This window comes from Trichoderma evansii, assembly GCF_050947405.1.
Source record: "Trichoderma evansii strain SZMC 28006 chromosome Unknown GGI43scaffold_4, whole genome shotgun sequence".
Classification (NCBI taxonomy): Eukaryota; Fungi; Ascomycota; class Sordariomycetes; order Hypocreales; family Hypocreaceae; genus Trichoderma; species Trichoderma evansii.
Genome location: NW_028145202.1, coordinates 410,326 through 438,319, shown reverse-complemented (window position 1 = coordinate 438,319; position 27,994 = coordinate 410,326). Strand labels below are relative to the sequence as shown.

The 27,994-nt window shown below is 49.8% G+C and overlaps 6 protein-coding genes across 6 annotated transcripts; 3 read left to right on the top strand and 3 right to left on the bottom strand.

The window, feature by feature from the left end:
• Positions 1-4,475: 4,475 nt before the first annotated feature.
• On the bottom strand, positions 4,476-5,233 carry GGI43DRAFT_284026 (uncharacterized protein). The gene has a single exon (XM_083201270.1). It carries the CDS (start codon positions 5,021-5,023, stop codon positions 4,637-4,639), a length of 387 nt encoding a protein of 128 aa, XP_083063134.1. The 5' UTR covers positions 5,024-5,233; the 3' UTR covers positions 4,476-4,636.
• An 11,201-nt stretch (positions 5,234-16,434) lies between these two features.
• On the top strand, positions 16,435-18,130 carry GGI43DRAFT_283956 (SAM complex subunit SAM37). Its single transcript, XM_083201269.1, has 2 exons — positions 16,435-16,780; positions 16,879-18,130. The coding sequence occupies exons 1-2, from the start codon at positions 16,633-16,635 to the stop codon at positions 18,027-18,029; spliced, it is 1,299 nt and encodes a 432-aa protein (XP_083063133.1). The 5' UTR covers positions 16,435-16,632; the 3' UTR covers positions 18,030-18,130.
• GGI43DRAFT_397620 (GPI-anchor transamidase subunit GAB1) lies at positions 18,070-19,795 on the bottom strand. The gene is made up of 3 exons (XM_083205128.1): positions 19,517-19,795; positions 19,160-19,427; positions 18,070-19,090 (listed from the first exon to the last, which is right to left on the bottom strand). The coding sequence occupies exons 1-3, from the start codon at positions 19,671-19,673 to the stop codon at positions 18,232-18,234; spliced, it is 1,284 nt and encodes a 427-aa protein (XP_083063132.1). The 5' UTR covers positions 19,674-19,795; the 3' UTR covers positions 18,070-18,231.
• A 232-nt stretch (positions 19,796-20,027) lies between these two features.
• Positions 20,028-22,141, top strand: GGI43DRAFT_397619 (mRNA-binding ribosome synthesis protein NOP7). The gene has a single exon (XM_083205127.1). It carries the CDS (start codon positions 20,077-20,079, stop codon positions 22,036-22,038), a length of 1,962 nt encoding a protein of 653 aa, XP_083063131.1. The 5' UTR covers positions 20,028-20,076; the 3' UTR covers positions 22,039-22,141.
• GGI43DRAFT_397618 (uncharacterized protein) lies at positions 22,125-24,599 on the top strand. Its single transcript, XM_083205126.1, has 2 exons — positions 22,125-22,705; positions 22,803-24,599. The coding sequence occupies exons 1-2, from the start codon at positions 22,445-22,447 to the stop codon at positions 24,471-24,473; spliced, it is 1,932 nt and encodes a 643-aa protein (XP_083063130.1). The 5' UTR covers positions 22,125-22,444; the 3' UTR covers positions 24,474-24,599.
• On the bottom strand, positions 24,590-26,773 carry GGI43DRAFT_283879 (uncharacterized protein). Its single transcript, XM_083201268.1, has one exon. The coding sequence runs from the start codon at positions 26,675-26,677 to the stop codon at positions 24,914-24,916; it is 1,764 nt and encodes a 587-aa protein (XP_083063129.1). The 5' UTR covers positions 26,678-26,773; the 3' UTR covers positions 24,590-24,913.
• Between the last annotated feature and the right edge of the window lie 1,221 nt (positions 26,774-27,994).

Below are 27,994 nucleotides of genomic sequence, written 5' to 3'. Positions count from 1 at the left end.
TACTCGCGGAGAGCTTGATAGCCCCGCTGAGTCAATGGCTTACCCTGTAAAGGTCACTCTGAATCGCGCGGCCCTTCTCCACGATCTGCCCACTTGATGGTGATTCAAATATGTATGATGACATGATCGGCTCAATTGGTTTGTATACATGCGAGTATGGTAGCGACGGGAGCGGATAGCTTAGCCATATCGATGTAGGGCGATGTTAGTATCAACGCCGGACTTGCTTCTCCGCTCGCTGTCGTCATATATCCCAAGCCTGAGAATGAGGGGCACCACCACTACCAAAGTCAATGCAACGACGGCGTGAAACGACTCATCTCTGTTTAGGGTAGTAGTCGAATGTAATATTATCCCTTCATCCGTGGACGCTTCAGATGGATGGGACCGCATTGTACCTCTGTACTTTTAACTACTGACTTATATCGTATCAATATGGAATTGGCAGAGCTCGAACCACTCACGGCTCAATCGGATCGTGTATCGTCCACAGGTACTTCATACTCCGTAGCAAGCGGTTGCTCCCAGCAATTGATGCCGAGACACAACAGAGGCGAAATAACCGAACGATCTTGACTTTCCCAACAACCCGACAATCCCCGCACCGCTAAAGCATCTCGCCAAAGCATCTCTCGATTGACTCACAAAGGTTGTCTCTTCATTTCAAAAATCCCAAACTACCAAAGGTACCTGATGCTAGGCAAGAGACCGCGAAACTCTAAAGCCATATCCGTGCACAATCACACACTCTCAATCACACGCTTTTGTTCGTTCCCCAGCGCCCTGGATCTTACCCCAATCAGCAACACATGCTATTTGCTGGAAAGAGGCGAGGTGTGGCATCCCATCGCTGGCCCGGCGATCGCCAGGGGGCTCGCTAGAAAAGCCACAGCACCCCTGTCTTCCACGTGGGATTCTGGTGGCTTGACGGCAAGATTCTCGTTGGTGGAGCTGGAAGCGCTCTTGGTCACTGCGCGCCGGCCGAACAATTTGGGCAAAAAGGAACGAATTCGAGCGCGGCGTTCATTCATCCAATTGTTCTCGACTCCACCCTCGCCGAGAGCTAGCAGCGTTCAGTATTTCATATGGCTAGTGGCGCCTGTAGTTCATTGTGTTTTTTTTTTTTTTGGCCGAGTTTAATCATCAGTTACACGATTAAGGCGTCAAGATTCACCCAAAACTCTCGCTTCCGTCGCTCCGGTGGACGCGCGCGCCTTGCTGACACCGTTACAGCGACAGTAACTGTAGATCGGCTCCGTACGTTCCATCGCCGAGCGAGCCGGATTTTCGTTGGACAAAGGCGCTGTTGTCAGCCGTCATTCAACAGGAAGAGGACATGGCGAGAATTGAGCCGGGACAGAAAACGGCAGGTGTGTCGTGTGTGGTACAGGTACGACAAGCATGGCGTGAGAGAGCAGAGCAGCGATGGTACTGTACGCGATGCGGTGCGGGCAGTATGGGTGGTATGCATCATGTATATGATAAATGATGCTGTTTAAACGGAGCCTTTGCGGTGTTACGGCTGGGTACTCTACGATACTATACTATAATTAAACGCACACGCCACAGGATACTATACAGGTAGTAAGTTGAGTAGTGGTAGCGGTGGTAGCGGTGGTAGTGGTGGTTCGTAGTGGTGGTGTTTAGTGATATCCCAAACGATCAATAATCAACATGCCGCATAAAGAAGGATGCGGTGACTGACCGCAGGCGAGCGGCACGGCCAGCGCACCGCATCCTCGCAAGGCTCTGGCTGCCAAGATGCCTCCATTCAGCTTTCAGCTTCTTCGTATGCGCGTGGCTGTGTTTGGTACAGTACAGTACGGGAAGATGGGTTGCCGTGCGGCTGGAGACGAGGGTTCGTGAGGGAACACCCGCCGTCGCATCGTGTGTGGCCGCAGCGATGCGCTACTCTAGCGACATTGACTCGTCCCAGAGTCGTCTACCGTAGGTATGCAGGTGTATTATTGGGCATAGTGCCGAAATCCTCCTGCAGCTGCGGGCGCGCTCAGCCGTCGCTGGCAGCTCCCATGCCCTGTCGCGAGATGGATGACCCAGTAAAGCGGTTTCACACTCAAGACAAGGCTGAGCGTCATGAGGATCCCCCTGGTTCGAGCGCCCGATGACCTGGATTGCGCAATGCGAGCATCGCAAAGGATTCTCAAGCACAAGCTGTCTCGCAATTCCCAGCAGGGTGGTGTCTGACTGATAGATCGAGCTGGCACCAGCAACGACACAGAGACGCAAGGATCCCCGCAACCATGGCAGTGATCATCTGACGATGGACCAGGGCCGAGCTGTGTTAATCCTACCATGCACGGCGAACCAGCTGACTCAGTGTAGATGGCGGTTGTGCAGTAGCTCGAGTAAATCCATGTCGCAGATGCTTCGTACCAGCATTCGTACCAGCAATACACTACATCCCAGCAGCACTATATCAGTTTCTCTTGATTGATGTGCTTACAGGTACAGGATGTACTATCGACCAGTTCAATTCATCCATTGGAGCTAGCATGGTGAACTGCAGCGCGTCGCACAAGGTACGAGATAAGCGGCCGGTATATTGACGGCCTCGCCGCTTCGCCTAACTGCCAAGCTTTGCTTGTCGAACCAACAACACGACCAGCCAAAGCTTAATAAAATAAAAAAGGAGAAGAAAAAAGAGATTGGATGTCCTGCTAAACTCTCATTCGAAGGGAAATGGAACGATTCGACGGCCCGACGGCCTAACAAAGCATATCGTAGCAAAGAGATGACACTGCTAGTGCTAGTGCAGGTGCTCCGTGGCTGCTCGTAACTACGAGTTCAGGTACCACGCAAAAGCAGGGCGGCATGGCAAAAAGCTTCAACACTCCCTCGGAAAATGCGGAGGGCCGGCTGCAGGCGGTGATTGGCAGGCGCCAGTTTGCGCTAGGACGAGGCCCAGAGGGCTGGAAACCAACCTACCGACCCCTGGAGGGCTGGAGAGAGCTGGAGGAGCGAGGGCCAGGGCCTGCCAACTAGCGGTAGCTGTGTCAACTTTCATCTTTTTGTTGCTTGCTGGTCGACGTTGGACGCTGTGCTCTGATTTGACACATCGATATTGATAGGGCTTGGGGCGATGCTACCCTCTGCTTACTTGGCGAGATCTGCCTCTATATACTGTTAGCAGGTTTATACCTGGAATATATGGGAAGCTTAAATGCGCGCGCCGTGTGTCTCAGGAGGTGGCAAAACACGAGCGTGCGACGGGCGCTGGAATGTGGCTTGCTGCGCTGTACCTGTTCCTGTCAGAATGCTGCTGGCATTTTAAAATGAAGCGTGGTCGAGAGGTGATAAGTCAGAAAGGCAGAGGATGGCAGAAGCACCTTTGGGGGAATAGTCGCTGTTGCAGGGAGGTGAGGAAGGTTTCAAGGTACCTGCATAGGGGCGAAGGACGGCCTCACGAAGGGAATGGACGCAAACCACAGGTCATTAAGACGAACGGGAAGGAAAAGTCAATTGCAAATGAGCAAGGGATTGGCTTACTTGTATGTTCCCCAACAAGAAAAAAAAAAATCAAACCAAAAAAAATTAAAGATAGCGGTGTAAAAAAGTCTTTTTGCACTTGTAGCCCATTTAGCCACGAGCATCTCAATCTTACGGTTCGTACGGAGCCATTCATCAAATCAACCTAATTTTAGACGACCCTCCGGCGCCGAGCCCACCGGCGATTTATTGACAAATATTCCGTCTTTTACGTAGATGATTACGGTGGATTACAATTCACAGCGGTTCCATGCATGTATTTGAAATACACCAGACAATCAAACGGCAGATCAAGTGGGAGAGAAGAGCGTGTGACTGCCTGTTTCATATTAGCTAGACGCTGCTGAAACAACAAGAGGTCACCCATTTACTCAGTCATTCGGCGTAGAGCTGCATCTCAGCGTCATGATCTGTCGTATTGAACTCCTGCTCTCCGCACGTAATTTTGTCTTGCATCTACGACATGCCTGTCCTACTGGCACTAAGGGCTGTTGTTCTTCTAGAAGGGAGGGGGGGTGTAGCCACCGTAGGGCAAATCCAATCCTCCATTATTACGTTTCGGCACAACGGAGGAAAAATTTTGAAAGCTTAGTACGGCACAAGAGTCTGCCCGCGGACTCGATCAACTCGAAACAGCGGTGTACTGTAGTGCTTTGGTGTTTTGTACTTGTAAGAGAGAGGCGTGTGGCGCCGCCTGGGCAATGGGTGCCGATTCGGCTGGTACCGCTTTGGGAGATTAAGAGGAGCGCTAGTGGTGAGACGGAGTCGAGCCAAGCGATATCACGAACAGCGCTGCCCAGCTTTTAGCTCGAACGCTGCCACGGCACTAGGAGGAAACAGAGGCTGCACGTGCGTAGATACGGAGCCCTCGTACGCAGTGCATGCATGCATTGGTTTGCTGTATTCCTTCCTGCAAGGCGAATCCTGCGGGTGCTATAAACAGTCCTTAGCGGAGGATTACGTGTGGTGGTCGATGTCATGATATGATGGTGATGCTACCCTATCATGGTTCACCCTTGGCGTACAAACACTTGGGAACCGGGTACGATGCAGTCGATCGGGCTCTACACAAGGCATCCTTCGTGACTGCTACTCTTGGTTTCTATTTACGAAAAGAGCACACAAAGTATTACCGGCCCAAGGGCTTGAATCCTTCTTTTTGGCCAGCTAAACTAGCGGCGCTGCTAGCCCAAAGCACACCGACTGCCGATCTGTCAAAGAAAGGTGAGACTTTCGTGCCCTTTTTTCTCTTACATGCTAAGCACAAGTAACAGCTAGCAACTAGTGCTAGGCACGAAGAGAGGAGGCAAAAAAGGCCAAGTAAATTAACAGGGTTGGCGGAATCAACAGATACCGAAACAGCCTCAATCCCGCTCTGCTTTCTAATACATACGTATCCTGTTGTAATCGCATATCCACATACTGGTGCCACTGCTGCTAATGTCGAGTAAAGTGAGACATTGGAGTAGGGACACGGCGCCGAAGCATAGCATCTTAAAAAAAGAAACCACGCCATAAATGTCTTACCTTTAATATATGCCGTGTGTCGTTATTTCGCATCACATGCGAGTACAAAAAAAAAAAAAAAAGCATATGAGGCTAAAAATATTAAACTGATAAGCAGGGCTGCCTGCCTACCAGGCAACAAATGACAGCCTATTATCCTATCCACACACGTCAAAAAAATTCCAAAACGGCCTGTCAGGCTGGCCACCCTCCAGGCCAGGTACCCGTCGCGGGGTGGCTCAGACACACCAACCAGAGCAAAAAGGATGACGCCTTATCCGACTTACCGACAGCCCTGTCATGTCTCTTGCCTCGTGGTGGTCTGTGTTGTGAGATAACGGAGAAGCGTGCTAACGAGTCAAGAATGGCATCTCTCTTGCCCCGTGCGCTGCCATCTACTGAGTAAGGTGGGCTCCAGGCTAGAAGAAGATGATTCTATTTTTCCTTCTAGGCTCATTCATCGTCGAGAGAGAGAGGCGATGTGGCGAGTGGGCTGGGCCCCGGATATATCCGGAGGCTCAACTTGTTGCCCGTGCCAGCAGACGGTGTCCACTTTACAGACAAAAAGGGTTGTGGCCTATCTTTTGTCCTTTCGTCCTGTGGTCTAAGGGTAAAATTGGGGAGGCGATCGTTATCGTAGGTACTCATGTACACATGGGCTCGGCAGTTTTGTCCAGATGATGAAATGTGAAAGACTAAGCAACACGTAAATGCAAGGTGCCAATAAAACTAGCCCCAACGCATGCCATGCCCGCGATGATCCTGGGCAAACAACCCAGGGTTCGGCTGGGCTGGCAGGGCGTGTTGGGAAATTTCACAGCACAAACAGTATAGGCCTACCACTAACTAGGACTACAGTACAGCGGGCACACACCGAGTAAAAGGAGCAAAAAAATAAAAAGAGGAGCCTCAAGTATGATTTCATCGTTTGCCCCGCCCCGAATGACTCTTAATTTGGAACGTGCATCGATAGACAGATGCATGTGTTCAGCGCAATCCTATTCTAGGCTGCATTGGGAGCTATCGGGCTATTTTTCTGGCGGGTAATGAATGCTCCGGGGAAAAAAAAAAGAAAAAAAAAAGTCAATCCCTTACATCTCAACACCAGAGACGATCCCCACAGTTTTCAATATTAGGGTAGCATTTTTTTCGTCCAAGTGAGAGCAGAGCGGGGAGCTTGGGATTTTTGATGAGCGTACCCCAATGAAAATTTGGCTAAATCGGGCATTTGAGTGACAGCTTATTCGCATCAAACTCGCATATTGAAGCTGCCATGTGAGTCATGCCCAAGCCAAGCCGCATGTTGAAGCCCGACGATGGGAGACAAGATTGACCGTGCAGGGATGAAGCGGTGTTAGTCCATTCGTTGGCTCTCACGCACACACTCACGCACACACTCACGCAAATCTGTCACACAAATCACGCTGACAGCGGGCGAACTACTAAACAGCCCAGTAGACGACTCCAGGTTCGTGGGAATGATGCTAAGAACGTGGCTCAAGTAGGGCAAGGCTGCAGCACGCAGGGTGGGAGAGACGAGCTTTCTACTGGCTGGCCTGGTTCAGCGTGGTGAATCGCCGCATGTTGACGGAGCATCTCGCCCCAAAGCTCACTTTTGACATACAACGGGCGACAATGTTCTTAAACACACCGCATTGCACGCTAACAACGGCCAGCACAGCAAGCACACGCATACAGCGCCAAAAAGGCCATGTCATCATCGACTTTTCATCTTTTTAGCTTATTTTTGGGTCCGCGGTAGCGGTCACGAGCACCAGACGGGACCGTAGGGTGGGGGACAGGATCCATTCATGCTGAGTTGCCGTTACCAAAGCCTCGGGCGGCTCACTGAAAATTTCACTCTCGTCGTCTCGTTGTTGGTCGTATTCCCATAGTATGGAGGCCGATTGCCGATGCCAGGCCTGACCGAAGCTCTCGGCTCTGCACCGTCCCGCAATGTGGTGAGAAGCGAGCTAGGCGCTTGAGTCGTGATGCCATGCGTAGTGCATAGGATTTTCGGTCGTCTCCCGGATGGAGTGGGCGATCCTTTTGCTGCTGCAGTAGCATTTGCAACCGGTGCGTTATAGCTGGGCTCTGAATTGAGCAAGAGACCAAAAGAAAGACAATGCAAACTGGTCAGCACTGTTATTAGCCGCAAGACAGCTGGGGTAGCTCTCATGATCGGGTTACACGCAGCCTCGGCGATAACATCGACAACACGAGCAGGCCATGCATCTAAGCGCCCGTCAGGCCACGATACGACATCGGAGAAGCTCAGTTCCATTCAACCAGGCCAAGAGGTACGGAGTACTTGTTGAGAAGTAATACAGTAGACAACCCTTGAGCTGCTCAAGACAGAACCGTTTCACAGCCGATGGATGGCTGGCCAGGGTAAAAAACGTCCAGGCCGTCCAACCGTCCAGTGAGGAGCAGCTGACAAGAGAGACGACGTCCAAAGCCCGACGCCCCGCAAAAATAATAATCGCGATCTACTTCTGTGGCAGCCCTGCAGATCATCCAGAAAGAGGAAGCAGGCATTTGGATCACCCAACGCTGGCCTCTGACGTCGCACTCGGACGAGGAGCGCATCGCATCTACACCGCATCGCCGCATTGAGACACCGCCTGTGAGAAAACGAAGATGAAAAAGTCATCAAGAGATCCATAATCGGGTAGCAAATGCGCTAGAAGGTTTTTTTTCTTCCATTGCTTCGTAGCGCAGCTCCATACTATCCACCAGTTTTCATGCAAAGCAGCCATCTGTTTACCGCCTGGACGAGATTTTGGCGGTCAACGAGAAGTAGTTCATTGCAGATATCCATCGGGTTACCGTACGGGGCCACCAGCGCAAGAGGCTCCAACGCGAGCAGGGGTCTGTGGCCGCCAAGCCGCCTACGCTGGGGCAGCTCTCTGCTGGCGAGGCACCTGATCACTTTTTTTTTCTCTGGTTGCTGTAGCTGCCCGCAGGTCTCGAGTGTGATTCGCGATACATGTGGCTACTGCGAAAATCGCACATGCACTGATGCATGAACACTTTGCAGGTTAATGACGACAAAACAGCCGCCGGACGATCAGAATAGGGATTGTCGGCAGCAGAAAAGAGAATCCCCTGTCTTAGTAGCACCCTTTTTTCCCTTATGCGCGTGCGTGGTGTAGCATGCAGTACGGGAGTGGAATGCATCGCTCACTATTCGCCATGCTAGGTATTTCGTTTTCGCAGCCTCAGCTGCATGGCTCCAGTCTGGGGTGAGCATCCAATTTCAGAAGTGGCCCTGGTGCCCCACGATTTTCTGGCTGTGCAGCCCTCTTCTGGCGGTGGCCAGAGCGCCGACGGCAAAAACGAACGAGCAAAATGAAGGGCAGCGGCGCTGAAACGTGCTAGCCCTTTCTCCACAGCATGGACAATTTCGGCACTAGAAGGAAGAAGGGCTTCCAGAAGACTTCCATACGGTGGAGCCGAAGTGCTGGGCGCTCCGTTAAGGGGAGAAACGGAGGGACGGGTGGGCCTGGCATGTTTGATTGACTGACTTGATAGCACGGAGAAGTGCGAGAGAGGCCCTGTAGCCGTTCCCAATGGGTTCGCACGCCCGATAGAGGGCGCTGGGGAGAGTCGAGGCCTTGTCTGAGGCAAAGGCGCCATCCAGCGAGTGTGTAATACGGTAATTGGCGACTGGAGTACATACGAGTATGGCGCGCTACTGGGCGTGGAGTTGACAGGTCTTACACTGGTGAGAGAGGCCTGGAGACGGGAAAGGGGGCGCAGAGAGAGGAGAGAGCAGCAATCAGCCAACCAGTCAGTCAATCAGTCAATCAGTCTATGCGTGCAGCAATCGTTCTATCTTTGGCCTCGGCTGGCTGCCTTGTCCCAGAGGCGCCGGCGTAGCAGCGGCGGTAAGTAGGCGGCAGCCTGCCATTCAACTGACACCAGGCTCAGGTGTGTACTGCAGGCAGTCGCCAGCACCGCCAGCCGCCGGTGAGCGCTCGTACGAGCCAAGTACTGTAGCATTACTGCCTTTGGCTCTACCTTATCTGGGTACCGTAGCATGCAAGGGAGGACTGCCAATTTCACAAGGCCAGCTCAGCGATACCACCAAGCCAAAAACAAACCTAAACACACCAAGAGAAAAAAAAAAAAAGCCACCTCACCGTTTCGTATCTCGCTGTCTGAGTCTCTTCGCTCGCTCTCATCAAAAACGCCCACCGCTATGCTTTCCTCTCTCAGACAGGGGCCCCGGGCTCAGCAGCAGCAGGGATCAGGGCTCGACTCAAAGCTTCTCCCCCCCCTGTGCCTGTTTCAATTTCCTACCAGGCCCCGCTGGGCTGGCCGCTGCGTCACGACCAGGGATGGCCATCAGCTGTGAGAAGCGCCCAGCATGAGTTGATCCGTATCGAGCACGGGCACACGGGAAGGCCTGTGGGGGCTGCCATCCATCTTGCGGTCTGGGTTTTTTTTCGTGAGGTACAAGCCCCGCTGGTACTCGCGCCGAGACAGACTGGGCTGACGTAGGTATGCCAAGGCAAAAAAAGCAAAAAGCAGCACTCAGCAAAGCGCGCTTGATCTCCGCACGCCCCTCGGCCCTGCACGCCCCCCCAAATCCCACTGAGTACGAGCACTAAACAGAGACCCCCTGGCGCTGCGCTACTCGCACGCTCTCTCTCGTCAGATTTGCCTTTGCCTTCCAAAATACATAAGGACATCTTGCCCTCGCTTCTCTCCACGAAACCGTTCACTCTCCAGATCACCAGCATCAGAAACAACAAGGAACATCTTACAATTCCTCCTACCAAAGCCTCTCAGACTTGAACTTGCTACTTGCACCAGTGCATACCTCGCTCAAGCTCACCCACTCGACCATCCACTTACACGGGACCGCCTCTTCGCCGTCCTCAACAACAACACCACAACTCTCAAGCCTCACAGCTTTTTATATCCTCACAATGCCTGCCCAGCGACCTTCTCACCTTCCTCCCTGCCCGGGTCCCCCACCCAGCCGACCTCTTCCTCCTCTGCCTAAATGAGTACCACTTCTCTGAGGACCATCATTCGACTTCAGACAAGAATGGCTACACATTATCATGGGCTATCCGGAACTCCACACATATATACAAGGTTTTCAACTTTTCTTTTTATATTTTGAGATGCGGAACCCCAATGGCCTCTACTCCCCTTTTTCGTGGGGGACTAGACGCAGGGTTCCAGTCGGCAAAGGGAAAATCGCGAGCCATCTGCTATGCGAAGCGGATCTGTGATGCACGTCACCACTCTATTACTACTCTGTAATACAAAAGCCTCTACCACTGCGGGGCTGCAGCATCACACAATCTACATGCGACGCGCTCTCCCGAACTGGACATATCTCGCCGCACGGCCGAGATGCAGTAACACCTGCTACGACAAAACCCCACCGAGCTGGGCCTCATCGGCGTGTCGACATCGAATAATCAACCCTGTTCTCATCGGCATTAATCAGAGAAACAACAGCTTCTCTCAATACAACACAACCACATAGCCGCAGGTTCCACCATGCTCTCAACGCTTGGCCACCTGGCTCTCCACACCGTCTTCGCTGGCTCGAGCGGGTTTACTTGCGCATCTTTCTTTACATCTTCGACTTCACTTGTGTTGTATTGCGATTCAATCTCATACACGCTCTTCTCTTAATACTATGTAATACTTTGGACGCTTTCGTCCTTTACTTATTTCTTTATCATTTCATTTTGGCGTTTATGCATATCTACTTGACGTTTATGGAAGGCGGATGGAGGGGAACATCATCGGACGATTAGGAATTGGAAGGGATCACACTGTACTATTACTATCAAGGAGCATTCGTGGGTGCGTCGCGGAATACCCTGGGATGTTGACGACCTGTTTACTTTTGGGCTTGGGAATACGATTGGGCAGAGTAATGATTGAAACGCGGGATTGAGACTATCTGATTACTTTATTTTGCCCCGTTTGGCGAACATAGACATAGCAATGAAAACCTTGAGCATTTCTGCTACTATTACTTCATAACTCTTCGTTCCGTTCCACTCGTCTCTCTTTCCTCTCTAGGATATTCTGGTGCTATGATCTTTGTTGGGTGATCGTCCGATGCGCCAAAAAATGACTGGTCGCCTGTAATTTGAGACAAGTATGGGGCAAGGTGATTTATTACTCAGAGAACAGCCAGTGCTACGTTCCGCATTCAATCTCGTGCCTCCCGCTGCGCCTCTAGAATACCACGCTGCGACAAGGTAAAAGGGCCTAGATGGTCCTATCTCCGACTTACATCGATTTATACCGATGAAGCAATGCATGATACGTTGCAAACCCTGGGCGTCTCTTTAACTTTCTCTTTCCTTCTCATCAATATAAATCACTCAGACCATGCCAAGACGCCTCTCTTTTCTTTTTTAGTCCTTGTTGCCGCATTCCGTTTGCCAAGGTCCATACTACACTATAACACCCGCTAGGTGCGGCTCTGAGATAAAATTGAGAATACCAAGCTGGTATGTACTACTTTTAGCGGAGAGTCAGTGCTTTCCGCGACTACCGTGTAAAAAAAAAAGCAAAACAAAACAAGCTTGTTCCTCGATTTTCACGTTCTCTTCCGAAGGGCCGGGGGTGGCTGGTAACGGACAAATAACAAAAAAAAAAAAAAAAAAAACAGGGTCTAGGTATGTGGGGGAGGAACGTAGTAGTAGGGCAAAAAAAGGAAGAAAAAAAAAGGGACTTTAAAATGAACCGATTGTTTTTCTTTCGGCCGAGGCTATCACGGGGAGGCCGCCGGGGATTTTCAGTTTCTCATATTGATTAGTTACGAAAATATGCACTACTTTGGAATAAGACGTGTTGAATTAATTAATCGTCTTTTTTTTTTTTTTTTCTCTTCCTTTATTAAGTCAAGTTTACTGGATTCGGCATGAATGTTGTCAGGATACCCATGATAACTGCGACGAGAATAGATACTCTAATACGATAGCTTAACGCTGGGTTACGAGTGCCGTGGAGCGGACTATTGCTACTAGAATTCCCTAAACTTGAAGCTATCAAATTTTTATGCCAAAATATCTTCTTTTTTTTCTCGGGGCTTCTTCTAGTGGGAATTAGAGAAACAGCGCCTTGAGGTGGCGGTGCTAGTCAGGGCCCATTTGGTGTTAATTAGGGGACAATAACGAAGCTACGCTACTGGAGATGAGATTGGGATCGTGGCCTTATTTTCTTTCTTTTTCGTTTTTTTCAGCTAGTTTGAATAGTTCATGACTCGGAGAGTATTTCGAAAGGAAATCGGATCACGGTGGCGGGCTTGTGATGGGCTCTTCCGAGATTCAGCGATATGGAGTATTACGGAGTAACTAACTGCTCGTTATCTCCCTCTAGTACTGTAGAGCAAATAAGTCGTAATAGTGTCATGTACTATTAATTACACCTTGTACACTATGGAATCTCATTCTTGCATCGACGTTCGCCTTGCAGCAAGCAGACCCCTGCAAAGATCGAAAGCGGAATAGCCCGTTCCCCATACAATTTTAATTACAACCTGAACACTGCATATCTGTGGCGAAAACGAAAAAGAACACAAATGGAAGCCCGTAATATTAACACATGCACGATTAAAGGGGGCGAGGCGATGTGCGTTTTGGGGTGTGTGGGAAGTTGTTTTGTCGCATGCATCGCACGTGCTGAGCAAACAAAAACAAACAATTGCGTATTTTATGTTTCAGAGTCTTATTAATTCAGGGGGTTCGTAAAACAAATTATAAAAAATCCATGATGTAATGGACACGGCAAGTTGATCTTGATACGAGTACGCTGGTGGCTCTGCTTTCACGGCACGGCAGTGTATTATTACTCCGAACCCGCTAGCTGTGCCTGGACCTAGACCCAGCTCGACCTGGACGACCTGACCTAAAGTGAACCCTCGCAGCTATATTGCGACTCTGCAGCTGGCGTTGCAGTGGCGATAAAGCGCCCCAAACATGGTTACTGATGGCGGTGGGCATGCAAGGATGGTCCGTTTCTGGCGACACCATCGTCCAGCTACAGCAGGAACCCGCGAGTTCCGTTTATCTCTTGCTGCAGCCCTCCGGGTGATTCTGAAACATAAATTTCGCCACCCTCCAAGCCCCTCCTTTTTGTTGGGGGCGAAAAGGGCGTTTGGAAAAACAGGGTGCAGTGCAGCATGTAAGTAAGCAAATGGTTCGAAGCTGAAGTAAAATTGCGATGCGATGCCGATTGCGATGGCCAACCCCGATGGTCCAATCAGCCCAATCCCGCACCCCAGAATGCCACGAGAGCCCCGGCGATCCCCGGGGGCCACGTCTCAGCAACATCATTCGTTGTGCAACGAGCAAATCATCTTCTTGAGACGCAGGAGACGTCACGTGCGGTCGCGCGGCTGAATGCGGTGCCCTGGTCTGTTGTTACAGCATTTGTTGGTGCTGGTTGTGCGGCTGGACAGTTGCTTGCCACGTATCCCTGGCTGCTAATATCGTCAAATCCTTGGATAGATATGGTTGATAGGATCTTGCTCTTGTTTGTCTTTGCCAGGGATGGTTAGGGGAGTATTCGTTGGCTAATGCCAATGCCGTTTAGGACTTAGTAGCCTGGCTCGAGAGGACGCTTGGTTGAGTCAACGATGAGCGAATGATTGACATGTTCCCTTGCGTTTCAGCTCGCCAGGGTGTGGCATCGAAAGAGGCGTGGTGATCGTCTCTCGTACCACATGCAGTGCCACATGACCCTTGGGTTCTGCCTGGAGAAGTAGTACATGCAGGCAGTGTAACTTGTGTGACGTGTAGCTTATGACGGTTTTGTATTGTGCAACCATCGCTAAATAGATTGTTTCGAGAAGTTCATCATGCCACCCTGCTCTATACGAGCATGTGTTGTCTGACAAAGCTCGAAATGCCCACCCTCTTGTGTTACGAAGAACGGATATCTGTGTGCCAATGACAATCTTGACAAGACATGGTCTGAGTCTGGTTTCTATATCGGGATGGGAGCATATATGGTTATTACTCCGAACATACGAGGCACCTGTCTATCAAGTACTATTGAGATTAAGATGCCTTGGCGCGATGTATTTTTATGATACGTAATATACTCTTCAGTGTCTTGCCAAGGGTCCCCCGGATTTCTCTTCCACCATGTCAAGCCACTTCACATGCGAAATGAGGAGGACAGGGCTGTTAATAGCTACTTGCTATCTGTTTGTATTCTACCTAGTCACTCTTTGTATGCCGAAGCCCATGTCATCGACTAGAAGCTAGATACGAGCTAAAGCTGAAAACTATTTGCAAATGCTAACTAACAAGAGAAATGAGCCAAGTTGGCAACCATTGAGACATGGGTTTTGACGATCCACGTGGAAGAATGCTTGTAACTTTTCGAATCTTGTTAGTTTTCAGATTGTTGGGGGGCGTACACAGACGCTAGGCTACGTTCCACCATGTATCTCCTTTTGAGAATGGCGTGTCTTTCTTTGCTATACGTGTTGCTTTAGTTGGAGACCATCTAACTGGGTCTGTGTGACTTGATGATGGTTATCTCTTGTTGATGAAGTATGTGGTCGCACTGACGACATGAGAGCATAATTGTGGCCTGATGTTCCTGACTGCTGGTAGCACATGGCCTGAGCCGTTGTAATCAGATCTTGTTGAGTCATATCTCAAGTGTAAAACTTGCTATCGGTGATATACAATCTGTACTTGGCCTACTATCACGCCGTATTATACGCAGAAGCAGATTTGTACAAGTGACACCCCACTTTAAGATATCGTGGCGAATGTTTTGACAAATGCCATAAGACGGTCCGCATATAATTTATAAGTAGCGTGATGGTTAAATAATACACGTGATGAACAGAATCTATTCCAAACGAATACAGTTTAAGGCCTACTTGCAATGAGACTTTGGTGTAGTGGACCTCGGGCTTACAGAAAGGTAGCGGTTCATGAGGTAAAAGTAGCTATGGGTATACTTGCTGGAAACGGCAACTGAGCCCCCCTCTTACAAGAGCATAGCGATTGATGGATAGAGATTCATATGGCCATGTGTATATATATACAGGAAATGATTACACGGCACCCCAACAGTGGCTGGAGTGGCTGACGGCCGAGTTATTTCTTAGTAAACCAAGACATGGCGGTCTACGGAGCCCAACGGTCCCGGCCACACGCGTCCAAAATAAACACTCCCTAATAACTCTGTTAATTTTGAAGCTATTTGCAAGCCATTTTCATCCAATGGAATCGATTTTAAGGCTTCCTTCACAACCTGGGAAGAATCTATTGCCCACGTCAAGCAGGCCGGTAAGGAAGCCGGCTACGACCTTTCAATTCATAAAAAGAAGCCCTCTGCCCGTGATTTTCATACGATTGTGATCCGTTATGCTAAAGGGAGGTTGTACAAGTCCTCGGCCAAGGAAGGGATCCGCGAGACGAAGAGAAGGAAGACATACACGCAAAAGACTGGCTGCCCATTCTACTTTGCAATTAGGATGACTGTGACCAAGGAAGCTACATGTAGTCTTTGGTGCCCACAACGTATAGTCAACGACAGCGCTAATGAACACAAACACCAACCACTTGAGCCAGGAGCGGCGCCAAGCTTCCGAAAAGACGGTATTTTGAAAGCAACAGCCCGGATTATCGCTGCTGCAAATAGCGGGCTTAGGCCGGCACAGATTTATATGGAATTGCAGAGTGGCTCTGACCCTGATGTCCTCCTTGTTACCCGGCTTGATATAAATAATGTCATTAATCGGCACCGGCGTAATCAAGAGTGCCGCCAACCTCTCTAAAGTTAGATGTCTTTGGCGAGACCTGTTTGCGCCAATTACACATCAAAAGTCTTGAATAGACGAAGCGTCAAACTCATAGCGTTCCAATCTTATGAAATTATGTTTAGAAATCTCGAATAAGGCCGTATCATACTGTCTGAGAGAGTTAGGGTATGTGATACAGGCATCTAGTCTATCCAAAGAGAGTAACTGACCGGCACCTGCAACTACGATCAGCTGTTTTTGCCATTGAATAATGCTACAGAAACAAATTAATTTTTAGTACATTGTTGTTTTTATATCATCTTTTTTGGTTTTTCTCACTCTTTTGGGAAACCTACATTATCCCGTTGTAGAAGTCAATTCTCTGTTCTTTGCATGGCAGCAGAATATTTCGGTACTTTCCTATTCTTAGGATTCCGACTATTCATCGCTGATTTAATTAGATGTTGAATAATTGACCCAATAGATACCATCGAATAAGTTATCACAGCTGTTCAGTGAATATATACCATTACTTACTCTGTAGTTTTGAAGACGTTGCTAGTGGCGATCACAAGTGCATGCACCAGTAGCATTACCGGAACAATCAAAATTGTGGACCAGCGACCAAACCTTTCTTGGGAATTGATGCATCTTGCTCTAGTCCCAACCTTTTTCAACGTAAAGCCAACGACGACTTGATATCGAACAATCTTAATCGCCTTGACACATAAAATTATTTGCAAATCCGGCATTAATTCAGAAACAAGCAGATATCAGAATTTATTGAAACGCCACTGCCCGCAAACTGCCGCGATAGCTTCTTACTTGTTCAGATAGCATCAACGTGGCAACCCAACAACTCTGCGATGCTGGATCTTCATGTCTGGGGCTCAGCTTTTGGGCTGCCCTCTATCGATGCAGAATGTCTAGCCATTATAACCTACTTTCACAACGTGCTGCCTACCTCATCATGGCGCCTCATACCTAGCAACGATCCCTCCATCAGCCCATCGAGTAAGCCATTAATATCACTCTCATCACTCACACATTCTATATCCATAGCTTCTTGCCATCGGAAGTGATAGTGTAGTGTGCTGATTCTTAGTGATTAGATCTCCTACCGGCATTAAATCATGAAGGCAACTGGACAAGCGGATTCCACCCCATTGTCCAATACCTCGCATCAGCAGACCTCTGTGATGGCCTAGACCATAATCTCAGCCCAATCCAGCGGGCAGACAGCGTTGCCTATAGCGCCTACTTGCGAGCTCACGCAGGACCTCTTGTTGACCTGTCGCTCTATGTCTCTGCGGCCAATTGGGCTACTTCTACTAGACCAGCGTATAGCTCATTACTATCGTTCCCCCTGACGTGGACGGTCCCAACTTTGATTAGATCAGAAGCCATCAAGCGTGCCGAGCATCTTGGCCTCGCCGATTTGGATAGCGATTTTGATCCCAGTAGTGGCCTTCATCTAAGTGCTGGAAGAGACGCACTGCCTGAGACGTTTCGGCGGCATATACCTTTGATGACAAAGAAGACTGTCCACGAGGAGATGACGCCAGAGCAGGCTACGGCAATTAGGCTATTCAGTCTAACTGAAGACTGCCTTACAGTGCTGGATGATTTAATACAGGGAGAGAGTGAAGATCACCCTCGATTCTTCGCCGACGCTCCAATTACTTCCTTAGACTGCTTGGCATTCGGATATCTAGCTCTCATGCAGAAGCCTCCTGTTCCCCGAGCTTTCCTCAAAGACTGGCTAGAATCGAAAACCCCAAGATTACACAAATTCGTCGACTCCATGCTTGCCAGAAGCATCACCGAACGAAGCGACCTTCCCTGGGCGGCCCCAGATTCAGCCTCTGCCGTTCGCTTCAGTGGTCGTGTTTTCGACTCCATATTACGCCATCTCCCCAACGTAGGGGAGCAGTACGCATCAGAAGTGCGCCGCAGGGCTGAGCAGCAAACGAAAGGCTTAGACCAGAGAGCTCTGATGTTGATCGCGGGCGTGGTGCTCACCGGCCTGGCGACTGGATATGGGTTCCAAACCTATAGGGCGATGCAGCCGTTCGGAGCATCAACTCAATCATGGCAGCCTAGGCGGACGCAGTCACGGCTGAGCGAATTTGGACAGCTTGGTTCAATGCTAAGCAGTGCCATGGGCCCCTATCAGCCAGTGCCCAGTGGTCTCGATTTGGGAACTCGAGATCATGGAGGGCCTGGTGGACAGCTGGTGGAAGTGGACTCTGAAGTAGATTAAAGAAGCAGTGGACAGAAACAAAATAAACAATCTCAACATATTGGTAATATCATTATATTTAATGGTTTTCTTTCGCTATGATAAATGCTTGCTTCTTATGAGCCGTTCTCACCACTATTGTATTTATGTTTAATCCGCAAATCGATATCCCAGCTACTTTGAAATCTATTAGTGTTTCATTCTAGCGGGTAGCGTAATCGCTCTATATTTGTCGAACCTCCTTGCCCACCATTTCTGGCCTCTCCACTTCCCATTCATCTCTTAGAACGGCAAACGTCAAATCTGATACAAACAAGCTCTGGGCCAAACTCCACACCAGTGTAATGGCATAAAAGAAGTTGGCGTTGCCGCTACCAGCGTATATCCACAAATGATAAAATGCAGGGCCGAGGAAAGTCGCGTATAGCATGGTGGCAGAGGCAACGTAGGTATATCGCATAATGGGGTATAGGTGTCGGTATAAAGCTAACACGGCGAGGAACAGACTGGTATCTGCGATGGATGGGTATGGTTTGAAGACAGCGAAGATACCCAGGAGAATCGTCAAGACAGCCAGAGGTTGGGTTCGTAGTCGAATAGAGAGGCCACCCACATAGATCACAAGGTGTAGCCAGAAGACGGCCAAGAAGAAAGCTCGGAAAGAGTCGAATATCTCAATAAAAAAGTACCACCATAGCCCGACGGTGGGAGTTAGATCGGACAAGGTGAGTTGAATGCCGTATGTTCGAGCCAAGAAGTCCCATGAGTTGCCTGTCAGGACAAAGGACATGGCCAAGAGTAAGGAGATGCAGGCAGAGGCGATCAAGACAGCCTTAATCGAGAACTGGATGACGGAGCCGATACGTCGCTTTTCAGATTGGCGGTCATAGGCGAGTAGAACAAGAGGTGGGAGAAGGAGAATCGGGTACATGGATAGATAGGAGGCGAACGAGATGGCGACCATGGCGTTGAAGGGAGAGCCAGAGAGGGCCTTTGCAATGGCAAAGAGAATCGCGCAGTTTGTGAAGACGCTGGTTGAACGACCAATGCATGTCGCGAGGGTATAAGGATTGAATAAGAAGCTATATCGCTACGGTTAGCACCAATTGCACGCCCGTCGAATTCACTCTCGTGTTTGGGGGCTGTCATACGCCGCAGCTACCAGAAGCCCAGAGGACCTCTTCGCTCGCCGGGGTGATGTGTAGAGTCTCGACTGGCCGGCCTCTCCCGAATCTGCTATTACGAGGAGCGCATATGCGCTGAGAAGGTCGACGAGGATGTACAACACTGCTGTAAAGATGGGCCATGTCTTGACGTCTGGAAGCAGCGAGAATAGCGGGAGAAGTAACGGCGCCTGGTGGAAGACACCGCCGTCGTAGGGCCAAACATTGTGGTTATATAAGAACAGTCCCTCTTGTACTATGTCGCCAAAAGCGAAAATCGAAAGATAGTCAGCGTATCAAGCTCAATTGCCGTGTCTCTGCGGTGGGGTTCGCGATGCGCCTTACATCGTTTGAAGCTCGTCACGGGCGTGGAGATCTCGACGCGGCCCGTCAGCAGATCGGGCAGGCTGGGGAATGCGGCAAACAGGATGAACCTCAGCAAGGCAGCGCCAGCGAAGACGCCGACCTTGCTCTGCAAAGTCATGGTGGTGGTGGTCGACATGGCATCTCCTAGGCCATATTGAGCGAGGGGGAATGGATATTGGAAGCTCGGTAGGTTTGGAGGTTACTAGCATTATTACGGAGGCCACTTGGCCGCAGCTCAGCCTTGCTGGCCAATAAATGCTATTAGCGATCCTCTGGCATGTTTAGCGCTGCTCTCCAGGCTTCTACAGGCGGTCCTGAGAAGTGGCTTGTGAGTGGCTTAGGCGGGTCGGGCGGTGAGACCAATTTGGCAGGCTAGTCCCGTTCAAGGCAGGGACATGGGCGGTGGCTCATGGCATTAAAATTTCCAGCTTGGCAGGAAGAAAAAAAAAGTTCAATCCATACAATTGGCGATTTTACTGCCCCGCGGTCCTGTTTTTTACAACGAGCATCAACAGCCTATATCGCCAACACTCAACACAATGGCGCGGATAAAGAAGAAGGGACAAGCCGGTGCGGCCAAAAACTTCGTGACGCGAAATCAGGCGATCCGAAAATTGCAACTCAGCCTTCCCGATTTCCGCAAGCTTTGCATTTGGAAAGGAATCTACCCTCGCGAGCCTCGCAGCAAGAAGAAGGTCTCCAAGTCTTCCACCGCCTCGACAACCTTTTACTACACCAAAGATATCCAATATCTTCTCCATGAGCCTCTGGTGCAAAAGTTCCGCGACCACAAGTCCTTGGAGAAGAAGATTTCAAGGGCACTGGGTCGAGGAGATGTCAGCGATGCCAAGAGACTAGAGACCAATGCCAGCCGCCCAGAGAAGACCGGAAAGCCGACCTACACTCTGGATCATGTGGTTCGTGAGCGCTACCCTACCTTTGTTGACGCATTGAGAGATTTGGACGACTGTCTCTCCATGCTTTTCCTCTTTGCGAACCTGCCATCGACCTCCATGGTGCCTGCGAAGATGATTGCCCGCTGCGAGCGACTGTGCCTCGAGTTCCAGCACTATCTCATCGTCTCAAAGAGCCTCACCAAGTCTTTCCTGTCTATCAAGGGTATCTATTACCAGGCAAACATCCAGGGTGAAGACGTTCTGTGGCTGGTTCCGTACAAGTTCAACCAGCGAATTGTTGGCGATGTCGACTTTCGCATTATGGGAACCTTTGTCGAGTTCTACATGACGCTCCTCACCTTCGTCAACTTTAGACTGTACACTTCAATTGGCCTCAAGTACCCTCCCAAGTTTGACGCCGTCAAGGATGAGAATGCTGCCGAGTTGGGTGCCTTTACCCTGGAAGGCAAGACTCTGATTGGTGGTGAAGAGCAGAAGAAGCTGGAGGATGTTGCTCACAAGCCGGATCCCAAGGTCCAAGCTGCTGTCAACAAGGTTCTGAAGAGCATCACAAATGGCGACTCCAATGGCGCTGCCTCTGAAGAAACCAAAGCTGGAGACAGCGAAGAGGCTAACCCAGATGCCATTGACAAATTCGAGCCCGCTGCTCCTGGAGGTGACATCCTGCTCCAGCCATCCTACAATGGCACCAACCCCAACTCCCTTTTCTCCAACTTCACAATTTACCTGTCCCGTGAGACTCCCCGTCAGCCACTCGAGTTCATCCTCAAGTCATTTGGCTGCAAGCGCGTTGGCTGGGATGCCGTGCTTGGTGGTGGTGCTTTCACAACAGACGAATTAGATCCCTCAATCACACACCAGATTGTCGACCGACCCCCTATACAAGCTTCAATGGACGAGGACGGCGACGGTGAGGACAACCAGACTGCGCAAAAGCTGGCGGCCAACCGACGTGTGCCTGGACGGATATACATTCAGCCCCAGTGGGTCTGGGATTCCGCCAACGATGGCGAATTGAAGGAGCCTCATCTGTACGCGCCTGGTGCATCACTGCCCCCGCATCTTAGTCCATTCGTCCGCAAGGTGCAGGGCGCCTACGATCCGACAATGCCTCTTGAGGACCAGGAGACTGAACATGAAGCCCTTGAGGCTGGCGATGAAGAGGCTGATGCGGATGAGACTGTTGAAGGCATGGATGTCGCCGAATCAGGCGATGAGGATGAGGACGAGGACGAAGAGGACGAAGATGAGGACGAAGATGAGGATGAAGAGGACGAGGAAGAGGAAGATCACAATGATGCCCTCCAGCGCCAGATTGAGCTTGAAGCAGAGATGGCCGGTAAGACCGTCCAGTCAAAGGCTGCTAATCCCAAGACCAAGGCCAAGGAGGATGCCCGAAAGGCCCTGGCAAAGAAGGCACGCGAAGAGGCTGAAGACCTGGAGCGAGCCAAGGGCATGCTGAGCAAGAAGAAGAGAAAGCTTTTCGAGCAGATGGAGTACACAAACAAGAAGAAGAGCGCAGAGGATGCCAAGCTGCGTTCAAAGAGAAGAAAGGTGGAGAAGGAAAAGGCGGCTAAGGCATAGATTCGGGATGTACTATTTAATATACTAGTAGTAAATGGGTTTCAACGGCGTATATGCGTATTTAAATAAAATGATTTTTATCTTTAATAGAGATAATTTTGAGATAAAAAGTTCACAGAAGTGATTCTTTGATTGAGAGCCATAAATTTTGTTGATAAAAGTTGAAAGACAGCGCATTGGTAAGAGGGACCTGAAATTTCTTCTTAGCACGTGAACTTATACTTTCCACCATAACATTTCAACCTCAACCTCAATTCTCATCGATATTAGCGCCAAATTCTGATTGTATTAAGGAAGAGAAGGGAAGAGATATCTTTGCAAAATTTTTAATACGGAAAGATTCTCAAATTTGTCGATGCGTGAAGGAGCCGTCCATCGATACCTAGGGATGCGGTGATCGCCAGACATGGATCGAAGTTCTCTAGAATGGGATCTCGATAGCGACGAGATCGCATCTGTCACTTCTCAAGACCTCCATGACAACCGCCCAAATCGCTGGACGGGACAACAGAGAACATGGCAGCGCATGACGGCAGAGGAGCGGCGGCTGTGGCAGTCGATGGAGGGTGTGGAGGATCAAGATTTGGCGGTTCATTTGTACAATGCGTTTGCGTTGAAGAAGCGTGGCAAGGATTCCAAGACGGCGCAGGATGTCACGGTTACTATGGTACGTCTATTTATTTTTGAATACCCTGTTGATTTGTAGCATCTGAATCTTGGTTAATGAATAAGCATGAGAGCGCTGGCTGACGTTTTGGTGATAGGAAAATGGGCAACAAGGTATATGGGCGCCACCAAAAGTTTGGACCGCATGGCCATTGAATGAAAAGCACGTGCCGCGGCAGAAGGATGCCCAGAGAGAGGATGATGGCTATGACAAATTTACATTCCGCAACGCGGAGAAACAGATGCCTAGCTCTGAATTACATGATGAGCTTGGAGCAACAATACTGAGAATAGCTGGGGAGCGTTTTCACAAAAGCAAGAGGAAAACTATACTTACGTCTATCGAGGGAGACCCGAACTCTTTGGATCCAGGAGCATCCGAGAGAGAAGATGAAAAAACGTCAAATATACCTGCTCCGTCATCTCCGTCTTCTGTATCTGGCCAGGAAGATATGAAGAGGATGCTACTCGATGATGAGGGAGGTCGAAGCCATGGTGAGGATGAACTCCACTCAGCACGAGTAGGTGGAAAGAAGAGAAAGACCCTAGAGACATATGAGCCAGTAATGTCTTCCAATGACGATTTATCGTACGGACTCATCAAGCCATCTGTTCGACATATTCTCTCACAGTTGGATGCTACACTAAACATTCTTCACAATGCCCGCACCGCCACCACAAATTATGCATCTGATTCATCCGCAACATCTGACTCGGAATCCGACACTCGTTCTGGCCCTAAACGTAGCCGTGGTCGCCCTCGCAGCTCGAAGCTCACGGGAGCGACGACTTCTGGAGCCACTACGCCTAATGCTGGCAGACGAGGCCGTCCGCGAAAAGTCCACGTCCCTCGTGAAGGAGAGACTCACGAAGAAATGCTTGTTCGCATCGCACGCGAGTCGCACAGGAGACTCCCCAGCACCGCAAAGGAGAGAGACGCAGCATTTGAAGAATGGCTCCGCCAGGGCGACGAGAAACTGGAGCGACAAGCGGCCCTCCTTAGAGAGGAGGAAGAGCTGGGAATCGGCCCGCAGGCTAGTGCCCAAGAGAGACGACTTCTCAAGCTCGGCCTCCGCGACTGGAGTGATGTTGTTGGTGCCGCTGCGCTGGCGGGATTTTCGCATCAAGTAATTGCCAGGACGGCTAAGCGATGCGCGAATCTATTTGGGGAGGGAATGGTTATGCGGCGCTTGGACGAAGTTCCTGCTTCAAGAGGACCACCTTTTCACACCATGGAATATCGCCCAGAGAAGATTAACCTCAACGGTCCAAATGATGATTCTGATTCGGACAACGGAGAGGCTCCTGCTACCGCTCTATCATCTCGCCGTACCTCTCGCCAGCCATCACAGAGCCGCCCCTCAAACCGCCGCCTCAGCTCCTCGCCTTTCTGCGGACGCTCTTCGCCTCACTCTGTATCCTCAGCCCCACGAAACCGCTCGCAATCCAAATCTCGATCTCGGTCGCGCTCCTCGGCCGGATTCCACTTCTGTCCGGTTCCGACCTGCGAGCGTTCTACCACGGGCTTCTCAAGGAAGCAGAATCTTCGGCGGCATATGCAGCTTGTGCATCCTGGGCGCGGAGATGAAGAAGAGGACTGGGATAGTGAGGATGAAGTATATGGGGCGGTGCACGTGGATGGGTTCCTGAAGCCGATTCTGGCTGCTCGCGGATGGAGGGAGAACGTGGCGGCGAGCTCGTTGGTGATTAGGAAAAGGGGGAGAGAGAGACGAACGGGAGAGGATGATGATGAGGATGAGGAATTATGATTCTGATAGAGAGTTATAATTATGATTGCTTTGTTAGGGAAGATGTACATGATAGTTAGAGTGATGGATATGAACAACACAAAGGATATACAATCTTAGGGTTTAGAGTCACAGATACAGGCAAATATTGGCTAATGCTTGAATTCACTATATTAATTTAATTTACTCCGCTCCATGACAAGATGTCTATACCCAAATTTACCATAGTATACAAAAAAGGAAATAATGCCAATATCTCATAGCGCTGAGCCGACGCTAAAATCAGAGTTCTCAAGCAGCTATACTTGCAGAAACGCTGCGAAGTACTAACGTGAGATGAATGAAACAACGCCGAGAGAAAATAAAGCCGAAAAGGACAAAGGAAAAGACTAGATGAAAACCGCAGCGTTCCTAATAACTCGTTCTATGCCATAACAAGCCGTCAAAGGCTTCTGCCCACATTAGTCAATATTCTCATCTCTCATCTCGGTTTCGGTCTTAATCTCGGCCTCGGCCTGGGTCTGGGTTTCCATCTCCGTTTCATTCTCTGGTTCGCCCGCCCCTGCTCTCTTTCTGGCCTGTTCAAGCTTTTCCAGGGCATTTTTGATAATTTCGTACTGATCACTCAAAGTGGTTTGAGTCTGGGCTCTTGGCTCATCTCCCCAAGCTACGGAAGGCTCATCGTTGCGATTAAGAAGATCTCCCAGATAGAGTCGGATGTCCTTGAGTTCATCAATCAAAGATGAGAGATGAGATATCGCATTTGTATATTGCACATCAACTTCTTTCAGCAGGGCGATTTGCTCATCAAAGTTGCGCTCTTCTTCCATCAGGCTCCCGATATAAGCCCAGATAGCGGATATAAATGATTCAGGTTTGGTTTTCTCTGTGCTAGAGAGGCGCTGGGCCTGATCATTAATTGCGCCTAGGTGAGCCTGGCCTTGATGGAGGAGCAACGAGAGAGCTTTTCCCTCCTCAATGATCTTATCCAATCGATCCTGAACAAGATTGATATGTTCAGAGTATTTATCCAATAAGGCCCGATCGTTACCAGCCTGTTCTGATGATTTGAATAGACTCAGGGGCTTGAAAATCCAGGCCACGGCAGGAGGCAGAGAAGGTTCCTCTGGTTCCATGGACAGAGAGTTAATGTGACGCAGAGTCCAGCGGTTGATGTTGATGACGGAATCAACGGTTGATCCAACATGGATATAAAATGTCTGCAGATTTCCTCCTGCCTGACCGACCTTCTCTATGTATGCATTGAGCTCCATAATGAAATCCTCCCTAGCCGCGATTTCGTTCTCTTTGAGGAGAGATCTTAAACTTCGAGTAGCGATTTCTGAACGCTTTAATTCAAGCGGCATAGAGAGACCATAAGCGCTCTTGTCCAGTACACTCTCAAATCCCGACTGAACTTCCATGAGGTTGGTGAAATCGATGAAAGAAGTAGCTGAGCGGCTGGATGTCTCGGTTTCAAAAAATCCAAGCTGAAAGTTGGAAACGCTGGGAATCTTATTGATAGAATCAAAAGAAAAGGACTGAATCTTATCGCGGGCAACATTAAAAGAGATGCCATTCAAATGAAAGAGGTATGCTGCAAGGGCGATTATAAGAGGTATTGCGGTGTAACGGTAGAAGAGAGAAGAGGCCCGAACCAGGTTCTGAGAGAAGTTCGAAGTTGATGATGGCGAATTTGACTCGGCGTATTGCCAATTGAGCGAAGCCTCATTTTGCTCCCTTAAAAGCCTAGCATATTCTCTCTCCTCGTCCTCGCGCCAATTCCCGTGGTGCTCATCATCTGACGATACACTACCTTCTTCGGTATCATCATTAGCCTTTGCGGTCCGCGAGGCCTCGCTCGCGACTAGATTATTGGCTTCAACGAGAGGCATCCGGAGCTGTAGTTCGGGTAGCGGAACTAAAGTACGCTGCATAGACGTGGCAGCGCTCGAAGGGAGGGTTGGGCGGAAAGGCTGGCGCAAGATGACTTGCTCGTCGTCTTGGTAGGTGTTAAAGTCGCGGATGCTGTCTTGAGATGCAAAGCTCATGCCGTTCGTAAACGATTCTTGAGTGGGCAATCCAGAAGATGGCATAGCGCTTGAAGGAGGGCTGAAGTCGTCTCCGAACGACGTATCAATGATGCTTGTGTCGAAGCTGTCATTTTCGCCATCGACAAGGCGCCATGAGCCCTCGGCGGGGATTTCGCGCCGGCGCGGCGGCATATTTTAATGATTTGGAAGGTATTGGAAATCGCACGAAGAATGGTAGGCTGGAATGCGGCTTGGGAAAACGAGCGTTAGTTGAGTCGGGTAGGCGACTGTGGCTGCTTGTTGCGACTCTTCCCTTGTGTTTAAGGGAAGGGATGAGTGTTGATTGACACTAGATCCAATCAATGCCACCAAATCCTTCGAGATCTAGTTTAAAATATTCCAAGCTCTCAAAGCCCCGATCCAAGGCCTTGTCAGGGAACTTCCAGAAAGCCCCCAAGGCGTGAACGACGAGGCAGGGGTCGCAATCGCGCGAAAGAGGCAGCAGCCGGTATTATTATAGGAATGCGATGTTTTGATCGATGTGCTATGGCGGGATCGCGTAGTGGCGCCGAGAGATGAGTCATACGGTTGGTGATGGCGAATAAGAGAGCAGCAAACAAGCAGCGGCCAGGCAGATGCGCCCGATATGTGGGATCCAGAAGGCAATCGCGGCGGATTATTGTGGTGTTGATGAAAGAAGCTCGGTTTAGAGCTAGGCTGCATTGTATGCGGGTCTGCTACTTTAGTGCCGTCTAACGGTATGGGGAGCGTAGCGGGGGAGGAGCCGCCGATTTAGTGGGCAGAGTGCCTGAAGTTCACTATGTAGATTGATGCGATGTGACCCTCACAAAGCGCAGAGAAAGCGTGCTGATCCGATTCGTTGCTCGAGTATCGCGAGGCTGGCTGCTCAAGGCGGAAGATGTCGAGGGTTCATATGATGGATTTTTTGGTAGCGATATGTATAGCTGGAGGCGTGAGTGACGATTGGAATCCGAGATCCAGGCCGTATTATACAAGGATCCCAAAATGGTACCATAACAGAATGACAAAATGAGAAATCGCTGCTGTTCCTGGTGGACTTCATGCTTTGCTTTGGCCGATAAGACTATAGCAAAAGTATCATAACAGACCGCGCTGGTTTTCTCAGTAGACGCGACGCCTCTCAGCTTTAACGTGAGATGATAGCTAGGCAACAGTCCGGTTAACCGCGCGCCATTTAAAATCGTATGTACGATAGTGAACGGACATCCGATGAGATTTAGATAGGGCGAAAGAAGTATAGAGAGATATCTCTTTTCAGCTCTCTCTTCAGCGGAATTTTTGCGTGCGTTCGTGAAGCGTGCGTTTAAGTCGAGCTTAATTATTGCGAGCTGCAAGTTGGGAGGAAGAAACTAGACATGGTAAAGTCATTGCCTTTATGTATTACCTTGGACTTTAGCCATGTGTCTGGCTGGCACATGAAGGGTCTGACGGTCTTACCGACCCAACTAGTCTGACGGATCTCGTGCA

Bases quoted from the DNA above. Each gene is read 5' to 3' on its own strand.
- GGI43DRAFT_284026 (XM_083201270.1), bottom strand. From the start codon at position 5,023: ATGGCGTGGTTTCTTTTTTTAAGATGCTATGCTTCGGCGCCGTGTCCC.
- GGI43DRAFT_283956 (XM_083201269.1), top strand. From the start codon at position 16,633: ATGCTGGATCTTCATGTCTGGGGCTCAGCTTTTGGGCTGCCCTCTATC. The intron at 16,781-16,878 runs GTAAGCCATTAA...CTTAGTGATTAG, and splicing joins TCCCTCCATCAGCCCATCGA to ATCTCCTACCGGCATTAAAT.
- GGI43DRAFT_397620 (XM_083205128.1), bottom strand. From the start codon at position 19,673: ATGTCGACCACCACCACCATGACTTTGCAGAGCAAGGTCGGCGTCTTC. The intron at 19,428-19,516 runs GTAAGGCGCATC...TTGGCGACATAG, and splicing joins CGTGACGAGCTTCAAACGAT to TACAAGAGGGACTGTTCTTA. The intron at 19,091-19,159 runs GTATGACAGCCC...GTAGCGATATAG, and splicing joins GGGCTTCTGGTAGCTGCGGC to CTTCTTATTCAATCCTTATA.
- GGI43DRAFT_397619 (XM_083205127.1), top strand. From the start codon at position 20,077: ATGGCGCGGATAAAGAAGAAGGGACAAGCCGGTGCGGCCAAAAACTTC.
- GGI43DRAFT_397618 (XM_083205126.1), top strand. From the start codon at position 22,445: ATGGATCGAAGTTCTCTAGAATGGGATCTCGATAGCGACGAGATCGCA. The intron at 22,706-22,802 runs GTACGTCTATTT...TTTTGGTGATAG, and splicing joins AGGATGTCACGGTTACTATG to GAAAATGGGCAACAAGGTAT.
- GGI43DRAFT_283879 (XM_083201268.1), bottom strand. From the start codon at position 26,677: ATGCCGCCGCGCCGGCGCGAAATCCCCGCCGAGGGCTCATGGCGCCTT.